The following is a 23,131-nucleotide window of genomic DNA, read 5'->3' on the forward strand; positions in this document are numbered from 1 at the left end:
AATCTTCCAACCTTGCTCAGAGCGCGATTGCACACTGTGCAGACTATAGTATCAGGAACACAGAACTGCCACCTGCAGCGGGAAACCTTTCCCTGGAGCTAACCTGCTGGTGAGGCTTCACTGAATGGGAGTAGAAAGAAGTCAAAGGGCAGCAGAACACCACATGTGCCTGCCTGCGTGTGAGTTCACAGGCCCACATCAGCGAGGAGCAACGGGCCTCTTCAGGAAGCTTGCTCTCTTTTCCCGCTATCACCTGCCCGTGCTCAGATCAAGTCACAGCTGGGCAGCTCAGGTTGGTTTGCTCTCCAGCCACCCAAGCCACAGTGGTTTTTACTAGCTTTGGCGACAGCTGACTCCCCATACCAAAGAGCTGGCCATTTTTAACAACCAGAACCCCAGAGTCTCGCTGGGGGCACACACGAGAGGAGAGCACCCCCCAAAAGCCCAGCCTTGGAGAGCTGCTCTGAGGTCGTGGTGTAGCGGGGCGTCCTTTTCACTGTCTCAGCCCACGGGAAATCTTTGTTCTAACCAACGATTTTCTTTCTTTTCTTTTTTCTCTAACCAACGATTTTCAAAAAAGGAGCAAGGTTTGGAGTACAGTTTTCATATTGTTTTATGTGGATCATTTGAAAAGCCGTCGCCTTTGCCCAACTTTGATAGAAACATTAAAGTTGAGTCCAACATAGGCCGCTTCTACATGTTCCCCACAACTGGTGCCATTGCAAAAAATTCTTCTGAAAAGGATCCTGGGCAGAGGTTCCTGTATACGAAGGATCAGCCAAGAACACATTTTTACAGCTGACTTCTAGACCCCTTAAATTGCATTTTAGAATGGAAATACTGACGGTTGCCTGCACTATTTTACTATTTCTAACTTTCCTAAAATGTTAATACTATAAATTTAGGATTGGTAGGTTAAAAAAGAAGAATAATCCTAAGTTACTACTGTATTTTTGTAAATAGGCACACATAAAAAGTAAGCTGTATAGCTCAAACACATTGACATCCATCTATCTACTTCTCATAACCATTACATTTAATTTTACAAATACTTTCTTAAAATGTTTAGGCAGTATTTCGGTTTAAGGATGCCTTCCTGTGCTTGACTGAACTCAACCTATTGATCAACGACTGACTTACACCTGGCTTTTACGCATGCATGCATGAGTGCACGTGCACACACACACACACACACACAAAATTGATTCCCCTCCTGTCTCCACACTGAGGAAGAGGAGGAGGGGCACTCTCTACCTGCCTATTAACCTTCCAAGCAATAGGAGGGCAGTAATGTTGTGTGAGCCTTGAAAAACACATCAGAGTGGGGTGCCCTTCAGAGAGTATGTGTTCCCTCACCAATGAGTGTCTGCGATAGGGGCTCCCCATTGCATAGCTCGACAGAGGAGACATTTATGGCTAAGTTAATTTCACCCCAATAGCCACTACTATTCTCAATAGTGGTTTATTAACCAACTGAGATGGTTTATTGTGCCAGCCTGGCCGATAAGCACATGTGGGATTAATTGAAGGGGCAGAGAGATAAATGGCTCTGTAAGCCTCGCCTTTCTTGTCTCTCGCTCTTTGATCTTCAGACCAGTGTGCGGCTGCCTTGCTTTTTCTGTGCCTCAATTTACAGGCTACACTACCTGTGGGACGCCTAGCCTGTGGACTGTGTCACTGTAAGTTGAGGTCCCTTTAAAAACACACGATTGGAATTTACATCTCTTGATCTGGGGACTGACTGTTGGTGACCTGGCTGACAGTTGGTGACCTGCCTTGCTATTTGCTGCCTGTGCCGGGATAGCCTAGCTCTCTCTACAGGACTACCTGGTGACCCTCAAGTCTTGAAGGACTGCTAGTGTCTCCCAACTCTCTCACGGGAGTGAGTTGCACTGAGCCATTTGTACTGCTTTATAATTTAACTGTTCATTTCTTATATTATATATCTATCTATCTGTATATAATTTAACAGTTCATTTATGTTATATATCTAACTAACTATATATATATATATATATAATTATCAGCAATCTGGTTTTATCTCTCTAGAGAACCCTGTCTAATACATCAACCCAAACTAAACCCACTGTTATCAGACCAGTTCTGACTCATGGTGGCCTATTGTAACCCAGCAGGACTGGCCCATGGGATCCCAAGGCAGCAAAACGCTAGGAGGCAGACTGCCACAGCTTGCTGCTACAGAGAGGCTTTCCGTTAGTGGCTGGGTACTTTAACCACTGTGCCACCATGATTCCCAAATGGCTTCTCAGCTCTCTCTGATTAGAAGCAAAGGAAGTCACTCTCTGTCACAGTATCCCTGAACCCCACCTAAACTGCATCCCAACCCCAACACCCAGCCAGCGCAGACTCCACAGGGGCCACGGCAGCAGGAAAAGCACAGAGCTGGTGCTGGCTTTGCTGATCCTTGCACTGATGTCTAGCTTGCAGCCACACCATAGTTCTGAGACTCAGAACCAGGTTCCAGAAGTTAAAGTGAGGCCAGTACCAACCATATGGAAATTGGCAGAAGGCTCAAGGAAAACGGCCAGCCAAGGAATGGCTGGTAAATAGTAACAGGTAGCTGGCAAGGAAGAAGCACTGAGTCTGAGAAATTTGGCTGTGAAGCAAAGAGGGAAAAAGAAAAACTCAGAGAGAAAACACGTCAGACGCTGAAAGAAAAGGATCTACTGGCTCTGGGAAGCATGAGAGCAGGCACCTTGGGGAGGGACTGAGCCTTATGCACCTGTACCCCCTCAGAGATCAAACCCAGTGCTAACCACACAGATCCTAAGAGCTATTTCCTAGGAAGGCATCCTGGTGGGTGCAGGGTTACAAGTTGGGCTCTTAGCCACAGGCCAGCAGTTGAAAACTACCAGGCAGCTCTGCAGGAGAGCAACGGGTTCCACTCCACTGAAGTTACAGTCTCTGAAACTCACAGGGGCAGAGCTACCCTGTCCTAGAGGGTTGAGGGGAGGCAGAATTGACTCAATAACAATGAGTTTGGTTTGGGGCTTTTGGGGGTCATATGAAGGATGAAAAACCAACATCCAAGATGAAATCCACCAGAAGAGCTGGAAAACATAAAGCCAGGAATTAAGAGGAAAATGCAGAGCAATCTATTAATGCGTTTTAATTATTTAGTGAAAAGTTGAGGGGAAGACCTGGCCTTGCCCGAAAACCTCGTGAACCATTTTCCTACCTGTGGAGTCAGTATTCCCACTCCGAGAATGTAACTCAAGGGAAGGAAGATATAGTAAAAAGTCACATTCCTACAGACGTTCCCTGCACATCATTTAAAACAAAGAAAAACTAGAAACGATGCGAAATCCTCTAAATTAGGGGGAAATTATTTAAAACACACATCCATTCAATGAAATACTGTACAGTTATTAAAAGTGACACGTTATGCACCCAAACCCTTTCTGACAAAATTATGTAATCACTTGAGGTGGTACTTGTAGTATTACTAAAAATGCACAACATTAAACTATGCAGCACGTGAAATGTGGATATATTCATATTATACAGGTATTTTTAAAGGTAGACAACAACAACATAAAATGCTAAAGAAAAAATAAACAATGGCACTTAGAAACCAAGCTCCTCTTTAAAAACTATATTCAGTAACACCCTACTTCTTCAACACCAAGCCCTCTCAATAAATAACACCACCTTCAACAAAAACAAAACCCACTGCACACATCAACCTCTTGCTGAGTATCTTCAACACTTTAAAAGATGGGACTGGTGAGGATTCATAGATAACTCACAGAGCAATAAGGCACAGGGTTATCAATTCACTAGGCTAGGTGACCGGGGGGGGGATTGAGATTTAGTGCTCCCCACCAAAATAAAATATATATATATATATATTTTAAATTTGGTACCCATTTGTTATCAAAAACCACGGTATGTCATTCAAATGTTTAACGTGATAGGCCTCACAGAAAGGAGTGGTATTGTGTATGAAGTTGGACATCGGCAACGCAGAAACTGCCCACAGGTTGGCGGGTGCTAAAGATGAGGAAGAGGAGGAGAAAATAAATAATCACTGCTTAATGGACACAATGTTTCTTTTGGAGTGATGGAAATATCTTGGCGGAGGCAGGACATCTTGAATATACTAAAACCCCCAAACTGTATACTTCCAAATGATTGAAACTGCAAATGCTATGCTGTGTGAATTTATTTACAGTAACATATATTGCAATAACATGAGAGCAGAACAGAAGGTAAAATAGAGATTCTCAAATTATTAAGTGCTGTCTCAGACTAAACTGTTTCAAGATATTAAATTCTGTCTATTGAAAAGAAGTCTGTGCATTGAAATAACTTTAATATTTTGTATGCTTGCTTTTTAAAACACTTCTTAAGACACAGTGCCACTTACCAAAAGCAGGTCTCCCTAGTGCTTTAGGAAACGAGAAGGTCTGTGTCATAATAAACATGCACTAACACAAAGTAAAAAGGTAATGAGCGAGCCAGAAGCCAAGGAGACAGAATTGACATGACTGTTGGAGTTTAATACTAAATCTAAAAATGGGGGGGGGGGGTTACAGAACACAGAGTAGATTGAAATTCTCTTTCTTCAGCAAACTAATTAGATTAGGAACCCTACTGCCACCATCAGGTAAGCGAGGAACTGCAAGGCTGGCAGTTCAAAATCACCCGCGGCGCCATGGGGAAAAGATGAGGCCATCTTCTGTAAAGGTTTACAGCCTTGGGAACCCTGCTGTGCAGGGTAGCTATGAGTTGGAATTGACTCGACCGACCGCAGTGGGTTTTTATTGTTGGTGTTGGAGTTGTTTATTTGTTTGTTTCTGGGGGGTGGAATTAGTAGGTCACAGAGGGCAGGGAGAGGAGGTTTCCACATACCCAATCTGAGAAGGCAAGGAAACCAGTATCATTACCTCAAACCTCTAAAATCCCAACACATTACAGGGCGTCATGACTCTCTTCGAGGGACTACACCGTAAGTCCTATTCCTCCAAAGGGATCTTTATGTGAAGAGCATAGAAGGGTGACTTGTGGAATCATCTAGATCAATGCTTCTCAAAACTGAAAGTTCATGCAAATCACCTGCTAACTCCTGGGGTAGGAACTAATGTTGTTGCATGGACCAAGTGTCAAGCTGCAAGGACCACAGGAGAACAACACAGCCAACACCAAGTGTGGGTTAGATAGAAAATACAGGCTGGACGCCAGAAGGCAATATACCCAGAAAACCAACGCTCAGTCTCCTCACTTTCAAATGACAACTAGATCATATCCAAAGGTCCTGGCAGCATGGTCTTTATAAACTAAAGACACCCCCATCCTAGTGCATTATAAACAATGAGACCTCATTCCACAAACGCTTCCAGAAAACGAATGACCAGGCTTGCAAGGTTGTGACAGCTTGATTTAGGAACAAGCTGAAAGCTGTTCCTGAAAAGGAGGTCATTACCTGCAGAAGGTGGGAGGGCTTTGCTCCAAAATCCTACAGGTCTGTGCTGTGATTCACCAATAGTGGACTGCCAAAGACTCCAAATTGCATCTCCATCTGCCACGGACACTTTCAGCACCACTGGCTCAGCGGGATTGTAGGCCCAAGGGGTCCACGTGGCAGCTGGAACACATTACAGAGCCTTCTCTTGCTCAGGGCCCTGCTCAAAACCAGCCACTTCTCACATCACTTGATAAGCAGGCCAGAGCACCACACCACCACACCAAATGAGGGCAGGTTGCTCCAAACCCCAAACAGGGCATTGGGCATTGTATTTCCTTCTCAGCTATGGGAGGACCAGACACAATAACTTATCCCTCACTGTAGTAGGACCACCTTGCCCCACAACTACCCCACTGTACTCCTAGAAAGGTCACAGAGTTAGAAGGTGCCTGAGTTTTTGTCAGGATAATTTCACCCACTCTAGCATGCAGATGTTTTACCAGTAAGTCAGGAGTTGGTACTACTTCTTTACTAGGTTCAGTCAGCATAATGCCATCAGCGTAATGGACTGGTGCGGCATCTTGTGGAAGGGAAAGGCAGTCAAGGTCGCTGTGGACTAAATTATGACATAGTCCTAAAGAGCTATTTGCCCTGAGGTAGGACAATACAAGTATATTGTTGCCCTTGAGAGCTAAAGCAACTGCTTCTGGTGTTCCTTTGAAATTGGAATTGAGACGAAGACATGGGCTAGATCCCTAACTGCACATCGGTACCAGGAGACTCATTCATTGGCTCAAGCAATGAAATCACATCTGGAATAGCACCACCTGGTTAAATATATGCCCCATCTGTGTTCAACAGTCAGGTAGGTGTGTTAAATGGGGATGTGGTGACAATTACGACCCCGGCATTCTTCGGGTCCTGGATGGAGGCAATAATCTGGGCAATCCCTCCAGGAATGCAGTATTGTTAGGGGTTTACTATTTTCCTTGGCAGACACAGTGCTAGTAGCTTCCACTTGGCTTTTCCTACAATAATATCCCTTATTCCACATGTCAGGAATCCAATATGGAGGTTCTGCCAGTTGCTGAGTATGTCTATTCCCATTATGGATGCTGCACCTGGGAAAATCATGCCAGGATGGGTTTGGTTTGGAACCCACAGGGCCCACACTAAAGATGAACTTGGGCTAAGACTCCATGGATAACTTGACCTCCGTACCCCCCCCCCCCACTATAACAAGCGAGCTGTCAAAATGTTTTGAGTCTCCTGGAATTAGTATCAATTCAGAGCCAATATCTAGTAATCTCCCCCATGTCAGATTATTTCCTTTCTCCCAGTGAACAGTAACTCTTGTAAAATGCCACAGAGCCCATGAGGGAAGGCAAGGAGAGAGACTAACAACATAAATATTATAAGCATTGATTCATGCTGCCAGCTGGAACAAGAGAAATCAAAATAAACAGGCAGCAATGAGGAGGGAGCCATGTCGGAATATAAGGCGTGCAATCAGTTTTCATTGCTTCCAAAAAAAAGGTTTACTTAGACCTCAACCTAATGATCCACTGCTAACATGATCAAAATCTAAAAATACAGCACGTGCATCTGAGAGCCCTACGACACTGACCACTCCATGTGTACACCAGCTGTTAGTCCGGCCAACTTCATCCTAAGCGCCCACAGAGTCGGAGTCCCCTAGCGTTGTCTGAAACTCCACGGTGATTAGCTGGATCTGAGAGAGCCAGGCCTTTCCCAGCACAGTTTCCATGGCGCTGCAGGGTGAGAACAAGAGGTACCTGACAACAGCTACCGTGCCTGCCCTGTGGTGAAGACACTTCATAAAGTGAATCCTTGTCTATCAGTGTCTTCTCCTGCCACATTCTAGCCCCATCTGGCATCTCAAGCTCTCCAATTTCAGTAGTTTTCCAAATCTACCATGTTTTCATGAGCTTCTGGGTACATGATATGCCTTTCTCTGGTTGCCTAATCTTTATAAAACATGGGACTAGACAAATTAAATATTTTCCACCACGTGCCTGTCCGTTTGTTGCATGCACTGTGGTGGCCCGCATTTTGCTGTGATGTGGGTATCTCAGATCCGGCAGGGCCACTCATGGTGGCCAGCTATGAGCACAACTTCTAGACTAACCCAGCATATATTTTTTCCATTTTTTAAGTACTTTGGTTAAAAGACGGAAGTTTGAACAGTGGCAGTTGTTGAAGAGCAAGACCACATGCTATTCATCATACACTCTAGGAAGGTAGGTTGCAAATATTACCCAGTAAATAAGGACAAATGTATTTACTTTGAATTGAAGTGCTGGAGAAGAACATGGGAAGTGCCACACACTGCAAAAAGGACAATCCAATCTGTCTTGAAAGAAGTAAGGCCAGTGTGCTCCTTGGAGGCAAGAACGGCAGGACTTGGTCTTACATCCCCTGAACACACTGTCCAGAGAGACCAGTCCCTTGAGAAGAACATCGTGCTTGGCAAACTGGAGAAGCAGCAAAAAAGAGGAAGGCCCACAACCAGTTGGACTGACACCGTGGCCGCAACAATGGGCTCAGACCCAGGAACACTTGTGAGGAGGGCGCAGGACCTGGCAGGGTAGGGTCGGAACTGATTCAATGGCAGCTCGTCACAACAACGGCACGCTTAGTTAAAATGTGGCTTGTCTTTCCCTTACAGAAACTGGACGCTGCGCTGCTAACTTCATATGAACAGCAGCAAACCCTCGCTGTGGATCACCCACTGATCTCAAAGCAAAATGACAGCGGGAAAGGGGATTGCTATTGTCGGCTCAGGTCAGCCCCCAGTTCGTGACGACCCTGGACACAATGGAATGAAAAACACACAGTCCTGGGCCAGGATCATTTAAAAGGTTATTTATATGATCGAAATTACTTCTTCTGATTTATTTTTTTAATTGGGGCTCAAACAACTCTTATCACAATCCATACATACATCTATTGTTACAAACACATTTGCATGTTTGTGGCCATCATCATTCTCAAAACATTGTCTTTCTACTTGAGCGCTTGGTATCAGGTCATCATTTTTTCCCCCTTGAATCATTTTTTATATGTTGTTGCTCATGCCATCAAGCCAGTTCCGACCCATAGCAACGCTGGCACAGCAGAAGGAAAGCTGCCCGGTCCTGGGCCGTCCTCACCACTGCCCTGCCTGAGCCCACTGTGGCAGCCATGGTGCCAACCCACCTCAAAGGCTTTCCGCTCCTTCGCTGCCCCTCCACCAACCTGAGGTGATGTTTTCTCAAGAGTGGTCTGAATTTGTGATGAGCAATGGAAAAGCTTGTGCCCGATCCCCCATCATCGGTGGCATGCACATTTCAAATGGCCAGGCAGGAATGTAAAGCACAATGAATCCAATCGGGTCGGGTGGTAGTCAGTCATTAGTGCCACTCACCAAATGTATTGAGCCCTGGAGGCACAGTCAGGGAAGCCGGGTAACGACTACACGCAAGGTTGGTCATTCACACCCATCAGCTGCTCTGAGGAAGAATGATGGGGCTGCCTGTTCCCCTACAGAGCAGCAGTCCTGGAAAGCCTATCCACAGTCGAGGTGGATCAGAAACAACCCAATGGCAGGAAGAATGGCCGAACCCTCCTTTCAGAGTCCTGGGAGTCTCTTGGGGAAGGAAGTGCTGGCTGCTGGCTGAAAGGTCCATGGTTCTGATCCACCAGCCACTCTGCAGGAGAAAGATGTGGCCGTGTGCTGCCACAAAGATTTACAGTCCTCAAAATCCTACGGGGCCGTTCTACTCTGTTCTACAGGGTTGATAAGAGTCTGGATCGGCTCCAGATCAATGGCTTTGGTTTGGGGCTGTCCCTACTCACAGGCACTTTAGAGGCTCGCGCTGCTCAGCCCTCTTGGGAGTGGGTAGGGCCATCTGGCTAGTTCTGTCCCTTCTGGACTAGCGTATTTTCAATGTGGCTCTGCAAGCAGTTTCCTTCTACCACCTAGGAGGGGAAAACTACTGACAGGAGCGGCTCCATCCAGCCTGGGTGAGGACAATGCCAGGCCGCACCCCTGGCTGAGTCCGGTGGGTCTTTCCACAGCATCAGCTGGCCTGCGAGTGCTTGGCGGTTTCCACAATGCAAAGGAGTGCACGCGGAGACACCCTAGTTGACGTCAACTTCTTGTATCTGCCGTGAATAAGTGTTTTCAACAGCACAATCAAGAGCTAGGAATAGAAGGTTGGAGTGGTTGCTGTGTGCTCTTGGCCCAACTGTGACTCCCAATTTGACAATGGGAGACGGACACTCCTGGCCTTCAGGAGGCACTTGCAGCATGCCTGCACTTCTGGGCCAGTACCTCACCGACCTGAGCTCATTCCTCACAAGGAATGTGGACTTCACCAAGTCAACCCTGTGGGGGAAGCAGGCAAGAATTCATTTTCTAGCAAATAATCGTGAAACATTAATTGGGAATTTCCCAGCACAAATAAGCTCCTCTGTTCTGAAATGATACGTTCCTTATTTCAGACGTTTCCATTTGAATTACAGAGATCTGCGGGCGTGTTTAAAGCAGGCAAGAACCTGAAGCATTTGATCCCGGTGCTGGCAATGACGACGAAGGAAAGATGATGGGTAAAAATAGGCTTGGGTATGTAACAACTTTGGGAAACGCTGATCGTGGCAGTAGGTGTACCTTACCCACCATACTGCTTTGGGTGGAGGCGCCAAAAACCTTGCCCTCCACCATTAAGTACCTTCCAAGTCGTTTTTGGACCTGCCATGCAGGCCAAGAAACCAAACAGTTCTAAGAAATACTAATTCCACAGGAATTGAGAACAATCCAAAATGATAGTGGTTATATAAGAGATTGGATTAACTATAATCTAGTGTGATGGGTGCATATTTAAAGAAGAACTTGGAAGACAAAACTCTAAAACAATCACTTGAAGGAAAAGTTGTCAAAGGAAACAATTTACTGTGCTAGACCAATTTCATGTGACCATAAGAAGGCTTGGAACGACTGCTGAAAATCGCGGATTAAATGTGTGCTTTGGTTTTCTTTTTTATTTAATTTAGACCCAGAGGAGTCCCTCTGCAGCACTTCCTTGATCCTTCCAACCTTGAGCACTTGCTTTCTTTCCGTGCCAATCTTGTCCCAAATACCCTTCTGTGCTTCTTTTATCCCCTGCTAAAGCACGATCGTCTCTGCCCCACCAAATAAATTTACAGCAAGAACCTTGCTAGAAAATACAGAGGAAGTGTCCTTTGTACTTCGACCCTCCTCAAATCCCACATAGATCTTGCTCTGCTGTCGGTTAATGAAATAATCCTGTGCTGAGAAAATCCTGGACTTGGGGAGCCGGGGGCCTGGCCAGGGTATTCGCTGTTGTGTCCACACAGCACCCTGCAGGTGGCTCGGCCAGCATGCAGGGGACAGAGGAATGGGTCTCTAGCATTGTAGGTTTCTAGTCGGGATTAATACACCAAGTTGGTCCCAGTCTGTCTTCTGCTGCCTTTAAATGCTCAGGTAAAGATAGAGGCATTCCAACAAATACCACTGTCGCTTCAAGTTCACCCGGCTCATTAACTAGACTGGTTCTGTGTGACAGCTTTGCCTGTGACTCTTGTTCATAAGCTCCTGGTGGCCTTCTCTGCTCTGGGGGTCTCGCTGTGACCGGGGTACTGAGCTGCTCGCTCCAGCCCTGAGATAATGCAGGTGGCAAGATTCACAGAGTGTGAGCCACTGCTCCGAGAGCCTGCGGGTAGCACCATGGTTATGGGCTCCACTACGAGTTGAAGGTCAGTGGTTCAAACCCACCCAGGCTGCTGGGAAGGCAGGCCAGGGCACAGGTTGGAAGACGCGTGGAACGTACAAGTCATTGTTGCCTCAGCAGCTATCCTGGAAAACCCAGCGACATCGCTGTGGGCTGAGCTCTAGGGACCACGAGTTCGAGAGTCTGACTCCATCTGCGGCTTCCTGAGAGGAGATGTGGCTGGCTGCTCCTGGGAAGACGGACTGTCCACAGTGGATGGATGGATGGATGGATGGATTGTGATCAGTTGTATGAGCCCCAATAAAATGTTTTTTTTTTAAGATTTAGTGTCCAAAACCCAAAGGCACAGTTGACTCTGTCCTGGAGAGTTGCTATGAGTTAGAACAGACTCAGTGACAGTAGGTCTGGGGTCCGTGGACATACACAGGTCACTAGGAGGCCCAATCAACTCGGCAACTAACCTTAGGGAGAGTTCCGCAGTCACTAGGAAACAGATCAACTCCTAGAGGACCTATTTTTCTTTTCTTAAATTTTATTTACCGTATATAAAAACCGAGTTTTTCGGCACATTTTTAATGCAGTTTTGCGGTGAAATTAGGTGCCTCGGCTAATATTCGGGTAGGCGTACACTCGAGTATATATGGTAATTACATATATATAACAGGTTTTTTTGTTGTTGTGTTGGGTTTTTTTTTGTTTTTTTTATGATTAATTGCAAAGGATTTAATGAACAAAATGCTCCAATGGAAACACAGAATTGTAATGGGCTTAAAAACAACATCATCCAACTATATACAATTTCCCTGAGACATCCCATAGACCCATGCAAACAAATCAGTTGAATGAGATAGGATGGATAAAATACTAACACATATAGCATAACCAAGAGATAGCTGGGGTACAGATCTCAGTATCAGACAAAATAGGCTATAATACAATGCTGTGAAGAGATAAATATACATATTACACAGTTTAAAAGGGTCAATTATCAAGAAAACTGAGGAATCAAATATGCCTTTAACACAGCATACTTAGAAAGCAAATACTGATCAATTGAAGGGAGAAACTGATTAAACTACAATAGTTGTGAAGTTATCAAAACACCTTTCAGCATTAGAACATCTAGAAAAAAAGGCCAACCAGGTCACAGAACCAAAACTTAGCTCACCTCACCAGCCATGCTTTTTTGAGCCTGGCTCGATTTTCTGGGAAGTTGTTCGTTAATGTACTGATCTGGATTCTGAGCAAGCTGGCATTAATTGAAATTCCCATCAACCACATGGAAACCACTTGTGCAGTTCTTACATTTAATGTCGTATGGTTTGTTTTTCAAGGGTTCAAAGTGTGCAATATGAATTCCTACATCAATCCTACTTGGGAGGTGCATTGACCCCTTTGTTATAAGTGGAGGGATGCTCTGTGTAATCAGATGAAACGTAGATGGTCAGAGAATGGATTATAAAACTCTTGTGTTTTATGCATTTTTGAGGCCTGCCATTTTATTGGAAGTACTATGGACTTCCAAGAGGACACAATATTTTAGAAGAAGTCCGGTCAGGACCCTGATTAGAAGCAAGGATTGCCAGATTTCCTCTCATGCCCATGGTATCAGGAAATGCCAGTGTGTGACGGCCTCATCCATGGGGTACAGCAAGGGCACTTAAAAAGAGGAAGACCCCCCCAAAAATTCACACACAAAAAAGAGGACCCATGACAAAATAGATGGACAGACACAGCGGTTAACAACGGGCTCAAACAAGAACAATTGTGAGGGTGGACCAGGACTGGGCAGTGCTTCCTTGGGTTGCCTATAGGGTAGTTAGGAGTCAAAACCAACTCCAAGGAACTTAACGTTTATGAAGACGTACTGCTCACATGTGTGCTTAATATTGTTAAAGAAATATAAATACATATTCAGATATGAAATACTTGGCATAGCTACTGAACCAACTGTTTCTCTCAGATATTCGCTAAGCTCCCTCCTTCATTTTAGTAGGGGCTCATACAACTTTTTAAAAATCATTTTATTGGGGGCTCATACAACTCTTACCACAATCCATACATACATACATTGTAGCACATTTGTACATTTGTTGCTATCATCATTCTTAAAACATTTGCTTTCTACTTGAGCCTTTGGTATCAGATCATTTTCCCCTACCTCTCCATCCCTCCTCCCTCATAAATGCTTGATACTTTATAAATTATTATTATTATTTCATGTCTTATACTGTCCGAAGTCTCCCTTCACCCACTTTTCTGTTGTCCGTCCCCCAGAGAGGGGGTTATATGTTTATCCTTGTAATTGGTTCCCTCTCTCTACCCTACCTTCCTTCTACCCTCCTGGTATCGCCACTCTGAGCACTGGTCCTGAAGGGATCATCTGTCCTGGATTCCCTGTGTTTTCAGTTCCTATCTGCACCAGTGTACATCCTCGGGTCCCGCCAGATTTGTAAGGAAAGAATTGGGATCATGATAGTGGGGGAGGAGTAATTATATATTTTTGAGTCAAGACACCAGATCAAGTTCTAAGCTTCCCAGTCTTCTGTGGTACAAGCAAGGGGCCCAGCATTCTGACTCTTGGCAGTGGTTTCCTCATTGGTTCTTCAACCTAAAGAATCGAGCTCTAGCCTTGATGGTTAACCCAATGGCTGCGCCTTTCCCTGTTTGTTAACAGGGCGGTGCCATATGGAATCACGGCCCTGTCTCAGAGCCCCCAGAGGACCCAGCTCTTGGATGACAAGTGCCTGCGTGCCTTCTAACACCTTGACCACATGCCCCATGAATGTGAGACCTGCAGCTCCTTGGACTCTGGGCCTGGTTGATCAGCAATGGCAGCGTCTGGTCCACTTTCTAGGCCAGGCCTCTGGTAGGGCTGTTCGCATGCCCACCTGTCTCTAACATGCCCTCAGGCATCACCCTACCCCTCTAATTCTAAGACAAACTCAGTGCCATCAAATCAATTCCAGCTCACAGTGACCCTACAGGACAGGGTAGAAACGCCCCAATGGGTTTCTGAGACTGCAGCGCTTTATAGGAGTAGAAAGCCTTTATCTTTATTCCATGGAATGGCAGGTAGTTTTGAACTACTGACCCTGTGGTTATCAACGCAACATGTGACCAATGCACCACTAGGTTTCCTTAATTTTAAAATAACTCATGAGAATTCTAATTAACTTTTCTGATTTGTTTTATTTTCTGAGCATATATACACATCTGAAACGACTTGGTGACCTTCTTTGCCCATGACAGCAACTTGGAAGCTCATCTGTTGCTGAAGTCCATACTACTACTCCCTGAGTTTACGTTTATATGACACCTGACAATCTCTAGCTACAGGACAAACACCTCGCTCCTTGGTATCCATGGGGCCAGGAAATCGGAAGGCATGAATATGTACCTCAAATCTCATTTCCAGGCTGTATGCTCCCTGACATTTCAGCACATCTAAGCTAAGTCCAGCTTCTTTTGAGCCAGCAGACTAAAGATTACTCTGACAGTCTCAGCCGCATGTGAAGGTTGGACACTGAATAGGAAGATGAAGAAGAATCCATGCCTTTGAATTATGGTGCTGGTGAAAAATACTAAAAGCACCATGAACTACCTGCCAAAAGAAGAAACAAACCTGTCTTGGAAGAAGTGCAGGCAGAATGCTCCTTAGAGACAAGGATGGCCAGGTTTCTTGGACATGTTATCAGAAGAGTCCCTGGGGGAAGACGGCATGCTTGGTAAGGTAGAGGAGCAGCGAGAGAGGAAGGCCCTCGACAAAACGGATGGACACAGTGGCTGCAACCACGGGCTCAAAGAGAAGAACAAACGCAAGAGGACGATGCAGGGCCAGGCGATATTGTGCGGTCCATCGGGTCGCTCTGAGTCGGAACTGCCTCAACGGCACCTAACAACAACAGCAGCGACAATGAGAAGGACGGTGGTTTAAACCACAGGAGGAAGACCTGGTGATCTACTGCTCCAGAGACTTAGGAAAGCCCAATGTCCACTGTCCTAAAGTGCTGCTAGGATGAGATGAACCCCAATAAGTTCCCTAGCCACACCAGCACTCAAAGGGCTCCCCTATGCATCCAGTTCTAGCCTGTGCTGGAGTTCTCTGAGAGGGAAAGAACAGGAGCAGCACACGGAGGCCAGGGGAGGTTGTGCAGCACCTGTGGGAGAGGAACTTGATGGGGCGAGAAAGCAGAAGAGGCCAGAGAAAGGTCCAGTCAATGAAAAATGGTTGGAAGAGCGGAACAGGACGCTCTCTAAGAAAGGATGCGTCCACTTAGGCCAGTGTCCTGCTGAACAGGCTTCAGAGGAACCTGCAGAGTCAGACGCCGGAGGGTGAAAAGTGCTTCAATCTCCTGCTGGAAACCAGCACCTGACACAGCAGTTTGGTCTCACGAGGATGAGGTGGTTGTGCTTGGGGTTGTCGTGGGTCAGGGGCCATGCGCGAGGGATGGAGAGCTACTGGAGGGACTGTGCCACCAGCTGACGGCATGAAAACGTACCCATTGGGCTGCTAACCATCCGCCGTCCACAGCCCAACACCACCAGCCGCTTTGGAGTAGAAGGGAGGAGCTTCTTCTCCTATAAGGGTCTTGGGAGCTCACAGGGCCCATTCCACCTGTCCTGTAGGGTCACTGTGGCCTGGGGTTGACTTGATGGCAGTGAGTTCGCTTCGAGGGTTGGCTTTCTTTATACCCCACCCTGAATCCTGAAAGATTCACAATCCTCTCTTGTCATAACATCCGCAACCCCAGTCATTCTTACTCCAAACCAACCTTTCTCCTCGGTTCCCGTCCTCTCCACCTTAGTTCCAATACAGCCTCCAAACTCCTATGTGCAGCCATCCCCACAAGCCGCTCAGACATGGATGTTCCCAAAATCATGTGCATCCTCTTTCCGTCCTGCCAACCATCTCAGAATGGTTTCCATCACCTTTCCAACCTGTCTATGGGCGGGTAGTCACACTGTGACTAGTCCCTTAGGCGGCTATTGGAGGAGGGGAAGGCCCCAGGTTCCCACTGCTCCAGGCAGAAGCCCCAGATCCTGGATTCCTAAGCCCTTTGCGGACATGGCCCCTTTTGAAAATCTAAGGCGAGTCACAGACCTTCAGCTGAGAAAAGTTCATAGACACACTCATCCCAAAATAAAACCAAATAAGGCCTAGAAAGAAAAGAGTATTAATAAGCTCAAAGTCACAGTGATCTGGACTCTACTCCTGGTTCTGCCAAAAGCTGAGTCACCAAACAAGTCACCTCTTCTCACAGGACCTTCCCTTCCCAGTCGGTGCAGGGAGGAATTGTCTGTCTCTCACAAATTACTCCCCTTGATGCCCGTGATCTCTCTCTCTCTCTCTCTCTCTCTCTCACACACACACACACACACACACACACACAACAACAACAACAACAACAACAAATGTGGAAGAATTCTGGGATTGTTATATAAGAGCAAATTATTTTTTATTATTGCCGCACAGCTTGATACTTTCACAGCGATCTCTTTTGCCAAAAAAACATGCTGTGAAATAAATTGACTATTTCCTACGAGAACTAAAAGAACAGTTGTTTTTCCCTCGCACCCCAAGGCCCTGTAGTTTACATACCCGAGAGGAGTGAGCACAACGAGCACAAAGAAGGACGATGAATAATCCAATTAATCCCCCTTGCTCACACCATTGACTACAGATTCCGGGGATAACAAGCTGCTTTTGTCCCGCAGACCTGTCGGACAATTGGCCAGTATGCTTCGAGATGTTTATATTCTGCGTGTCAGGGATTCTTGACGGCAGTCTCAATATTCTCCTCTCCCTCGCTCGACCCTGTCACCAACAACTGTCACAGGTGGGCTGCAGCCAGCAGAGCCTTCCCCCCAGCAGCCCCTCAACCCCAGCCATGGGAAGCTGTGAAATATTCTCTAGCTAATGAGGCCTGGGAGACCTACCTCATGGGGCAGACTTCCACAGAAGCAGGAAGTGCTAGGCCCCAGACTGCCTCTGTGCAGCTGCAGAACACCAGACTCGGAATGAACAGGGGGCCCGGGCCAGTCTTGCCATCCATCCCAGACTCCTTGGGCATTTCGCCCACATGTCCCCTCTAGTTCCTCGCAAGGTAAAGCCCTCCTGGCCAGTCTGGGCCCTTCTCAGTGTACATGCCGAATCGCTTCCCAAGAGGATGTGTCAATAGAAAGAGGGCCCAGACACGCTAGTCTTTCAAGGGGACTTCTTGGCCAACAATCGGCACCCTGGTGGTGCAATGTAAAGTGCTCCGTGGCTTGTTGGGAGGTTGATGGCGCAAACCCACCGGTTGCCCCACAGGGAGAGTGGGGCAGTCTGTCTCCTTAAAGGTTTCTGGCCTGAGAGTCCCGGTGAGGCTGGTCTACCCAGTCCTCTGGGGTTGCTGAGTCAGAAACAACTCGATGGGAGTGGGCTTGGGTCTTTTTGGTTCCCGGGGCCCACCCACATAGTCCAAGGCCACAGAGCTCCACTCCGAGCTCTATCCTTCTTTGCCCTTCCTAACTGCTCAGAGGTGTCAGGCATACATATGACTCCCAGTGCAGCTGGAGTGTGGGGGTAAGAGGGAAGGCTTCTTAAAGCCACAAAGGTCCAGGCTCCACCATGGAACTAATGAATTCCAGCCTGCATTTTAACCAAGATTAAGTTGGGGCAAAGACCAGTAAATACTGTGGACATAACAGGTCCTCATTCTGAAACGGGATCTCCTGAGGTACCCATCTTTCCCATCGATAGGACACTTGGCAACTCTCAGCTGTGCTCTGCAAGCCTCCCCAGAAGGCCTCTGTCCCCCGGCTCCGGAATACCAGCCGACCTCTCAAGCGCTCTTCCCCTCTCCTACCTGACTGTACACCTGAGTCTGTCTGGTCCCTTTTACCCATAGTTTTTCTGACATCCATCCATGTTCTCTCACGGGTCAATACTGTAATCATTTTCATTGTTGAGTTAAAACGCCCACTGGCTGCAGGTACAGTTTGCTTTTCCAGTCACTCAGTGGTGGGCATGTGGGGAGCTGCTGCTGGGGGCTATTTTAAATGCAGCGACCACAGCCATGCATGCACAAGGGCTCTCCTTTCTCTTGGGAAATACTTAAGCATAGAATGGCTGAGTCACATGTCAAGTGAACGTGTAACTTTTTAAGAAACTGCCAGCGTGCCTATACCATGTAACCTCGCACCAGCAGCCTGTGAGAGCTCTGGCTCCAACATGTGACTTCCAGCACTGCCGTGATGGTCTCCCAACAAGACCAGCATGACAGCCTTTCCAGGTTTGGCCAGTCCACTGGGGCCTGTGGTGGTACCTCATGCTTTTAAATGTATCTGTCCTTAAGGACTAATTATGCCCAGCATCTTTTCATGTGTTTGCTTGCCATCCATATATTCTGGTTTAAAAAGTGTCCAGGACTTAATGCACTTTTAATTGGGCTGTTTATCTTCTTATTAATGAGTCATGAATTCTTTACATAGTCTAGGTAAGAGTCCTTGGTCCAATAGATGTTTTTCAAATAGTTTCTCCGAGTCAGTGGCTTGCCTGTTCATTTTTGTAACTGAGTCCATTAAAAAAAAAAAGTCCAGCCTATCAATAATTTCTTTTTCAAATGTTTCATGCTTTTTATGTTATGCTTAACGAAGTTTGGCCAAATCTACTGCCACTAAATGTTCCTCCTATATGTTCTTCTAGGAAGTTTGTTTTTCACAGACACGCTGAGATCTATGATCCATTACACATTCATTCTGTATGTGATATAAGAATTTGGGCTATTTTTCATATGGGTACACAATTATTCCAAAGCATTTATTAGGCACAGAGGGGGCTGGGGGCGGGGGAGGGGGAGGTTTCCTTTCCTCGCCGAATTAGCTCAGCACCTTTTAGAAAATCAGTTATCGTATCAGCGGGTCTATTCTGTCTCGAGGCTCTGCATGTCCACCTTGACCCTCATACCGCACCCTCTCGACGACCAGAGCTTTGTATAAAGTCTTGAAATTAGACTGCACAAGTCCTTCAACTCGGTCGTCCTTCTTTTTGGCTGTTCTGCTCCCATGTCTTTCTATGAGCCTCCTCGTCAATTCAAGGAGCCCTGGGAGGGGTGGGGGGTGGAGAACTTGTGGGGGTGTGAACCCAAAGGGCAGGTATTTGAACCCACCAGATGCTCCATGGGAGAAAGAAAAGACTTCTACTCTCAAGAACCTTGGAATTTGGCACAAAGAATGTTGACAAGAAAGGCAGACAGGAAGGCAGAGCTGGGACAATAACTCAAATATCTACGTAGCAGATGCCTCGGAGTCTTCAGTATTCAGTGGCTCACTTCTGAGACAACACTTAGGGGTGCGATGTGTCACACTGGGCATGAGGCCCGCACAGTCTACCTTAGGAAGGACGACGTCACTCACCTTCCACTGCTCCTCAGGAAGCAGCTGCACCGCCACCAGGTCTCCATTCAAGGCTCGATTCCGGGCAACGACGCCATCAATAAAGATGTCTCGGTCACCATCCTGGATTGGAGGGAGAAAGATAAGCAGAGTCAGTTGGCCAAGGCTGGCCACCAAAGACTACTCCTCCATCTGTCCAGTGGAGTTTGTACCAAGAGCACTGGTATGCAGCTACAAACAGACCTAAAGGGCGTGGCTTCTGGGAACCAGTAGAAATGCCACCAGCAGCAAAATGGGCAAAGGATCTCCTTCAGACAGGTCAAGACACCCAACACAGAAACATTTGAAACCTCATGCATCCATGACTGACAAGAGAAAGAAGAAAAGTTACCCATGAGTAACTTTTTGTTTTTAATAAAATACAACATGGTGATACCTTTTCACCTTGAGTGCCTTTTTTTCTTTTTTAAGGATCAATATGAAGGTTTGCCTTCAATATGAAGAGGGTACAATATGAAGGTTTGCCAGAGAGCATACAAGAAAGCAAATAACAACAAGGTATAACCCCCTGAGAAGCCAGCTATGGCCAAAAAGAAGAGCCACGGCCCCAAGAGCCATCAGCTCTGGGTTCTGGGTTCTCTAGCAGGAAACCAACCAAATCATACTACCCTACCTCTGCTCCAAGAAATGGCGAGAGAAGAAAACCTGGCTGTCTGTATGGTGATATAAGTGGGAGACAAGGAAAGGGACCCAACATAAGACCCTTAAGACATGATCGCTCGCCAACCCCTCACTGAAGAGGCACCCTATCAATGAGGCCCACACAGAACTCTCCCCTCCAGCACACACCCAGAAACAGCGCTCTGTACACAGTTCCTAACAGTGTCTCCTTCTCTACTTGGTCTCTCTGGGGTCTAATGGCCATTGTGATGGCTACACAGAAACTCATGAACAAATGCATGGTAAAGGGTTTATGTTATTTTATAATCATTTTATTGGGGGTTCGTACAACTCATATCACAATCCACACATACATTCATTGTGTCAAGCACATTTGTACATTTGTTGCCATCATCATTCTCAAAACATTTGCTTTCTACTTCAGCCCTTGGTATCAGCTCCTCATTTTTCCCCTCTCTCCCCACCCCCATGAACCCTTTATAATTTATAAATTATTATTATTTTATCATGTCTTATACTGTCCAACATATCCAATTAAAGAGTTTATTAAGGAACTTACAAGTTGTAATGCCAGTGAGAAATGCTAAAGGTTGAGTGAGTCGTTTATCAGGACATACAGAGTATTGCTGAGTCTGCTAACAAATGCCCACAGGACATACCACCATGATGTACGCCTCGACCCCAAGGCATTCAGCTTAAGCACCATGGATCAGCAAATCCAGCTCCCTAAATTAGGTGCCCAAAGTACCCTACTCCAGTAAGCCTCAATCCAAAGGCACTCAACTCCACTTCAATGCATTCGTGAGTCCAACTTCCCCAATTTAGTGCCCAGAGGCACCCTACTCTGCAAGCCAGCCTCCTGCACAAAAGCACAAAGCTTTACTTGCTCTGTGGGTTGGGAGGTCCATCCCTCTGTCCCTGCTCTGGCTCCTGGTTCTGTTGCTGCTTCTCTGAAGGCACAGCTGGTATCTGGATCCAGGAGATTCACTGTACAGGGATCTCAGGCCCACGGGATCCACTTCACTCCTGGCTCTTGCTAGTAATGAGATCCCTCCTCCTGCGTCTCAGAGGGCTCATTTCATGCACAGCAGGATGGCACTTCAGGGAATCCCATTTGCAGTTATTCATAGATGAATCTTATCAGGGTCTCCCCCCACCTTCTTACCAGACTCATGCAGGGCAAGGTCGTCTGGTGGGAGTAAGAGACTGGTGAGAAGAGCCACATTAAAGAACCACCGTGTGAACTGGTCTCCGAGGTAAGTGAGGACGTGAATCAAGCGTCCATACAGCACTGCACTGTGTCAATCAACTGAACGCTGGCAAAGATGCAGCAGGCTGCTTGTTCCCACCCTCTCCTTTTCAGCAGGAGGGGCTCGGGTGACGCAACATCAGGGGACCAGGAGGGAGCGCCCAGTACGACCTGAGAGAGAAGGTGTGGACTGCAAAGGACGGACAAAAAGGGAAGCCACTTCAGATCCAGCGCTCAGCGAATTCCCCTTTCCTACCAGTCTCTAGACTTACATGGGTGCCAGAATCTTCCCGCTGAACAAAAGTACTTTGCAGAATCATTTAAACCGATTAAAAACAAACAGACAAACTTGAAGGAACACAGACCTTCAGCAGCCAGCCTCCATGAAAAACTAAGTATTTTAAACGATTGCAGCAGTCCGCCCCCCCCCCCCCCCAGGTAAGCCGCACTTTCAATTTCTGAGCTTCCTTCTCCCAGGTCTGGATTATTCACCATCTGAAAGCACTAGCTGCAGGACTGGCAGGTGAAAGACGAGGCTTTCTGTTCCTGCAAACATTGACAGCCTCAGAAAGCCACACCTCAGCGAGCTGGAATCACCTCGATGGCGGTGAGAGGCCAGTCCATTTGCAATTGCTGTTCATCTCTTGTGCAGAACTGATCAATTACGCTTGAGCGTTGGTATGTCTGTATAACATAAAATCCAGTATACACAGGATGTGGTACTCCATGGTTTCAGGCATCTGTTGGGGGTCTCGGCCTGTATCCTTCCGCATATAAGAGGGGCGGTGGAGGGCTACTGTTCTATGAAAATCTCCATTTAGAGTTAAAAGTAGCACTCCAAATCCACCACTCCCCGCTTCTCACACCCCCACCCCCGCCCAAAAGATTCAATCGGCATTTGAGTCGCTCAGCATTTTTTATAGGTTCCAATTACAAACCAGCAGAGATCTTTTAGAACGGCCTTTCGGTTCTGCTTCCAGTCTCGCCGTGAGCTGGCAGCCATGGTGGGCACACTTGACCTAACTGACCTCACCCTGTACCCGAGGGGCACCGCACCACCCTCAGGCCCTGCCTTCTGCAGCTGACAGAGCAGCGGGATCGCGCTGACTTCCCTGGAACCAAGGGGAGCTTTGTGGAGGTCACCCTAACCCATTATCATGTGCCAGGGCACAGGCAACAAAGCACCGCCTCAGGGAGAAGCAGAGGCAAGCCCCTTAGCAGGTCAGGGATTTCAGATGAGATGATACCAGTTATCATCATCCTATCCCAAGCAAGCAGGACTGAGGCGAACCCCACACAACACACGAAAAAGGGGAAAGGGGCATGATAAAAGGGGGCGGGGGAAGATGATGGCATGGGGGGCACAGGGCACTAACCCACCCAGGTGGAGAGTATTGCTTATGTCTCCACAGAACTGGACGTGTGCACACAGACCTCCCCACAGCGCACCACACCATGAGGGCCACGTAACCGCGTGGAGACAGGCATGAAAAGATTGGGCTGCGGGGCCGGCCCCAACCAGAGCCAAACTGACCCCCTCCCTAGAAGTATGTTCAACAAGGAACAACACTTGATCTACAGGTTGGAGAGAGGGCCAGCGGAACACGCCCACACGGGAGCAAACTAAAAAGTAAAAAGAGA

General features: G+C 47.0%; 1 protein-coding gene across 2 annotated transcripts in view; it reads right to left on the minus strand.

The window, feature by feature from the left end:
• DIS3L2 (DIS3 like 3'-5' exoribonuclease 2) overlaps window positions 1-23,131 on the minus strand; it is a 294,286-nt gene that overhangs the window by 198,195 nt on the left and 72,960 nt on the right. For both annotated transcript variants that reach the window (XR_012779398.1, XM_075530268.1), the window contains exon 5: window positions 19,582-19,683. Coding sequence is in view for 1 of the 2 variants with exons in the window: in XM_075530268.1 (XP_075386383.1) it covers window positions 19,582-19,683 (102 nt within the window). In the remaining variant the exon portion in view is untranslated. The remainder of the gene's footprint in view (window positions 1-19,581; window positions 19,684-23,131) is intronic.

Source organism: Tenrec ecaudatus, chromosome 13, assembly GCF_050624435.1.
Source record: "Tenrec ecaudatus isolate mTenEca1 chromosome 13, mTenEca1.hap1, whole genome shotgun sequence".
Classification (NCBI taxonomy): Eukaryota; Metazoa; Chordata; class Mammalia; order Afrosoricida; family Tenrecidae; genus Tenrec; species Tenrec ecaudatus.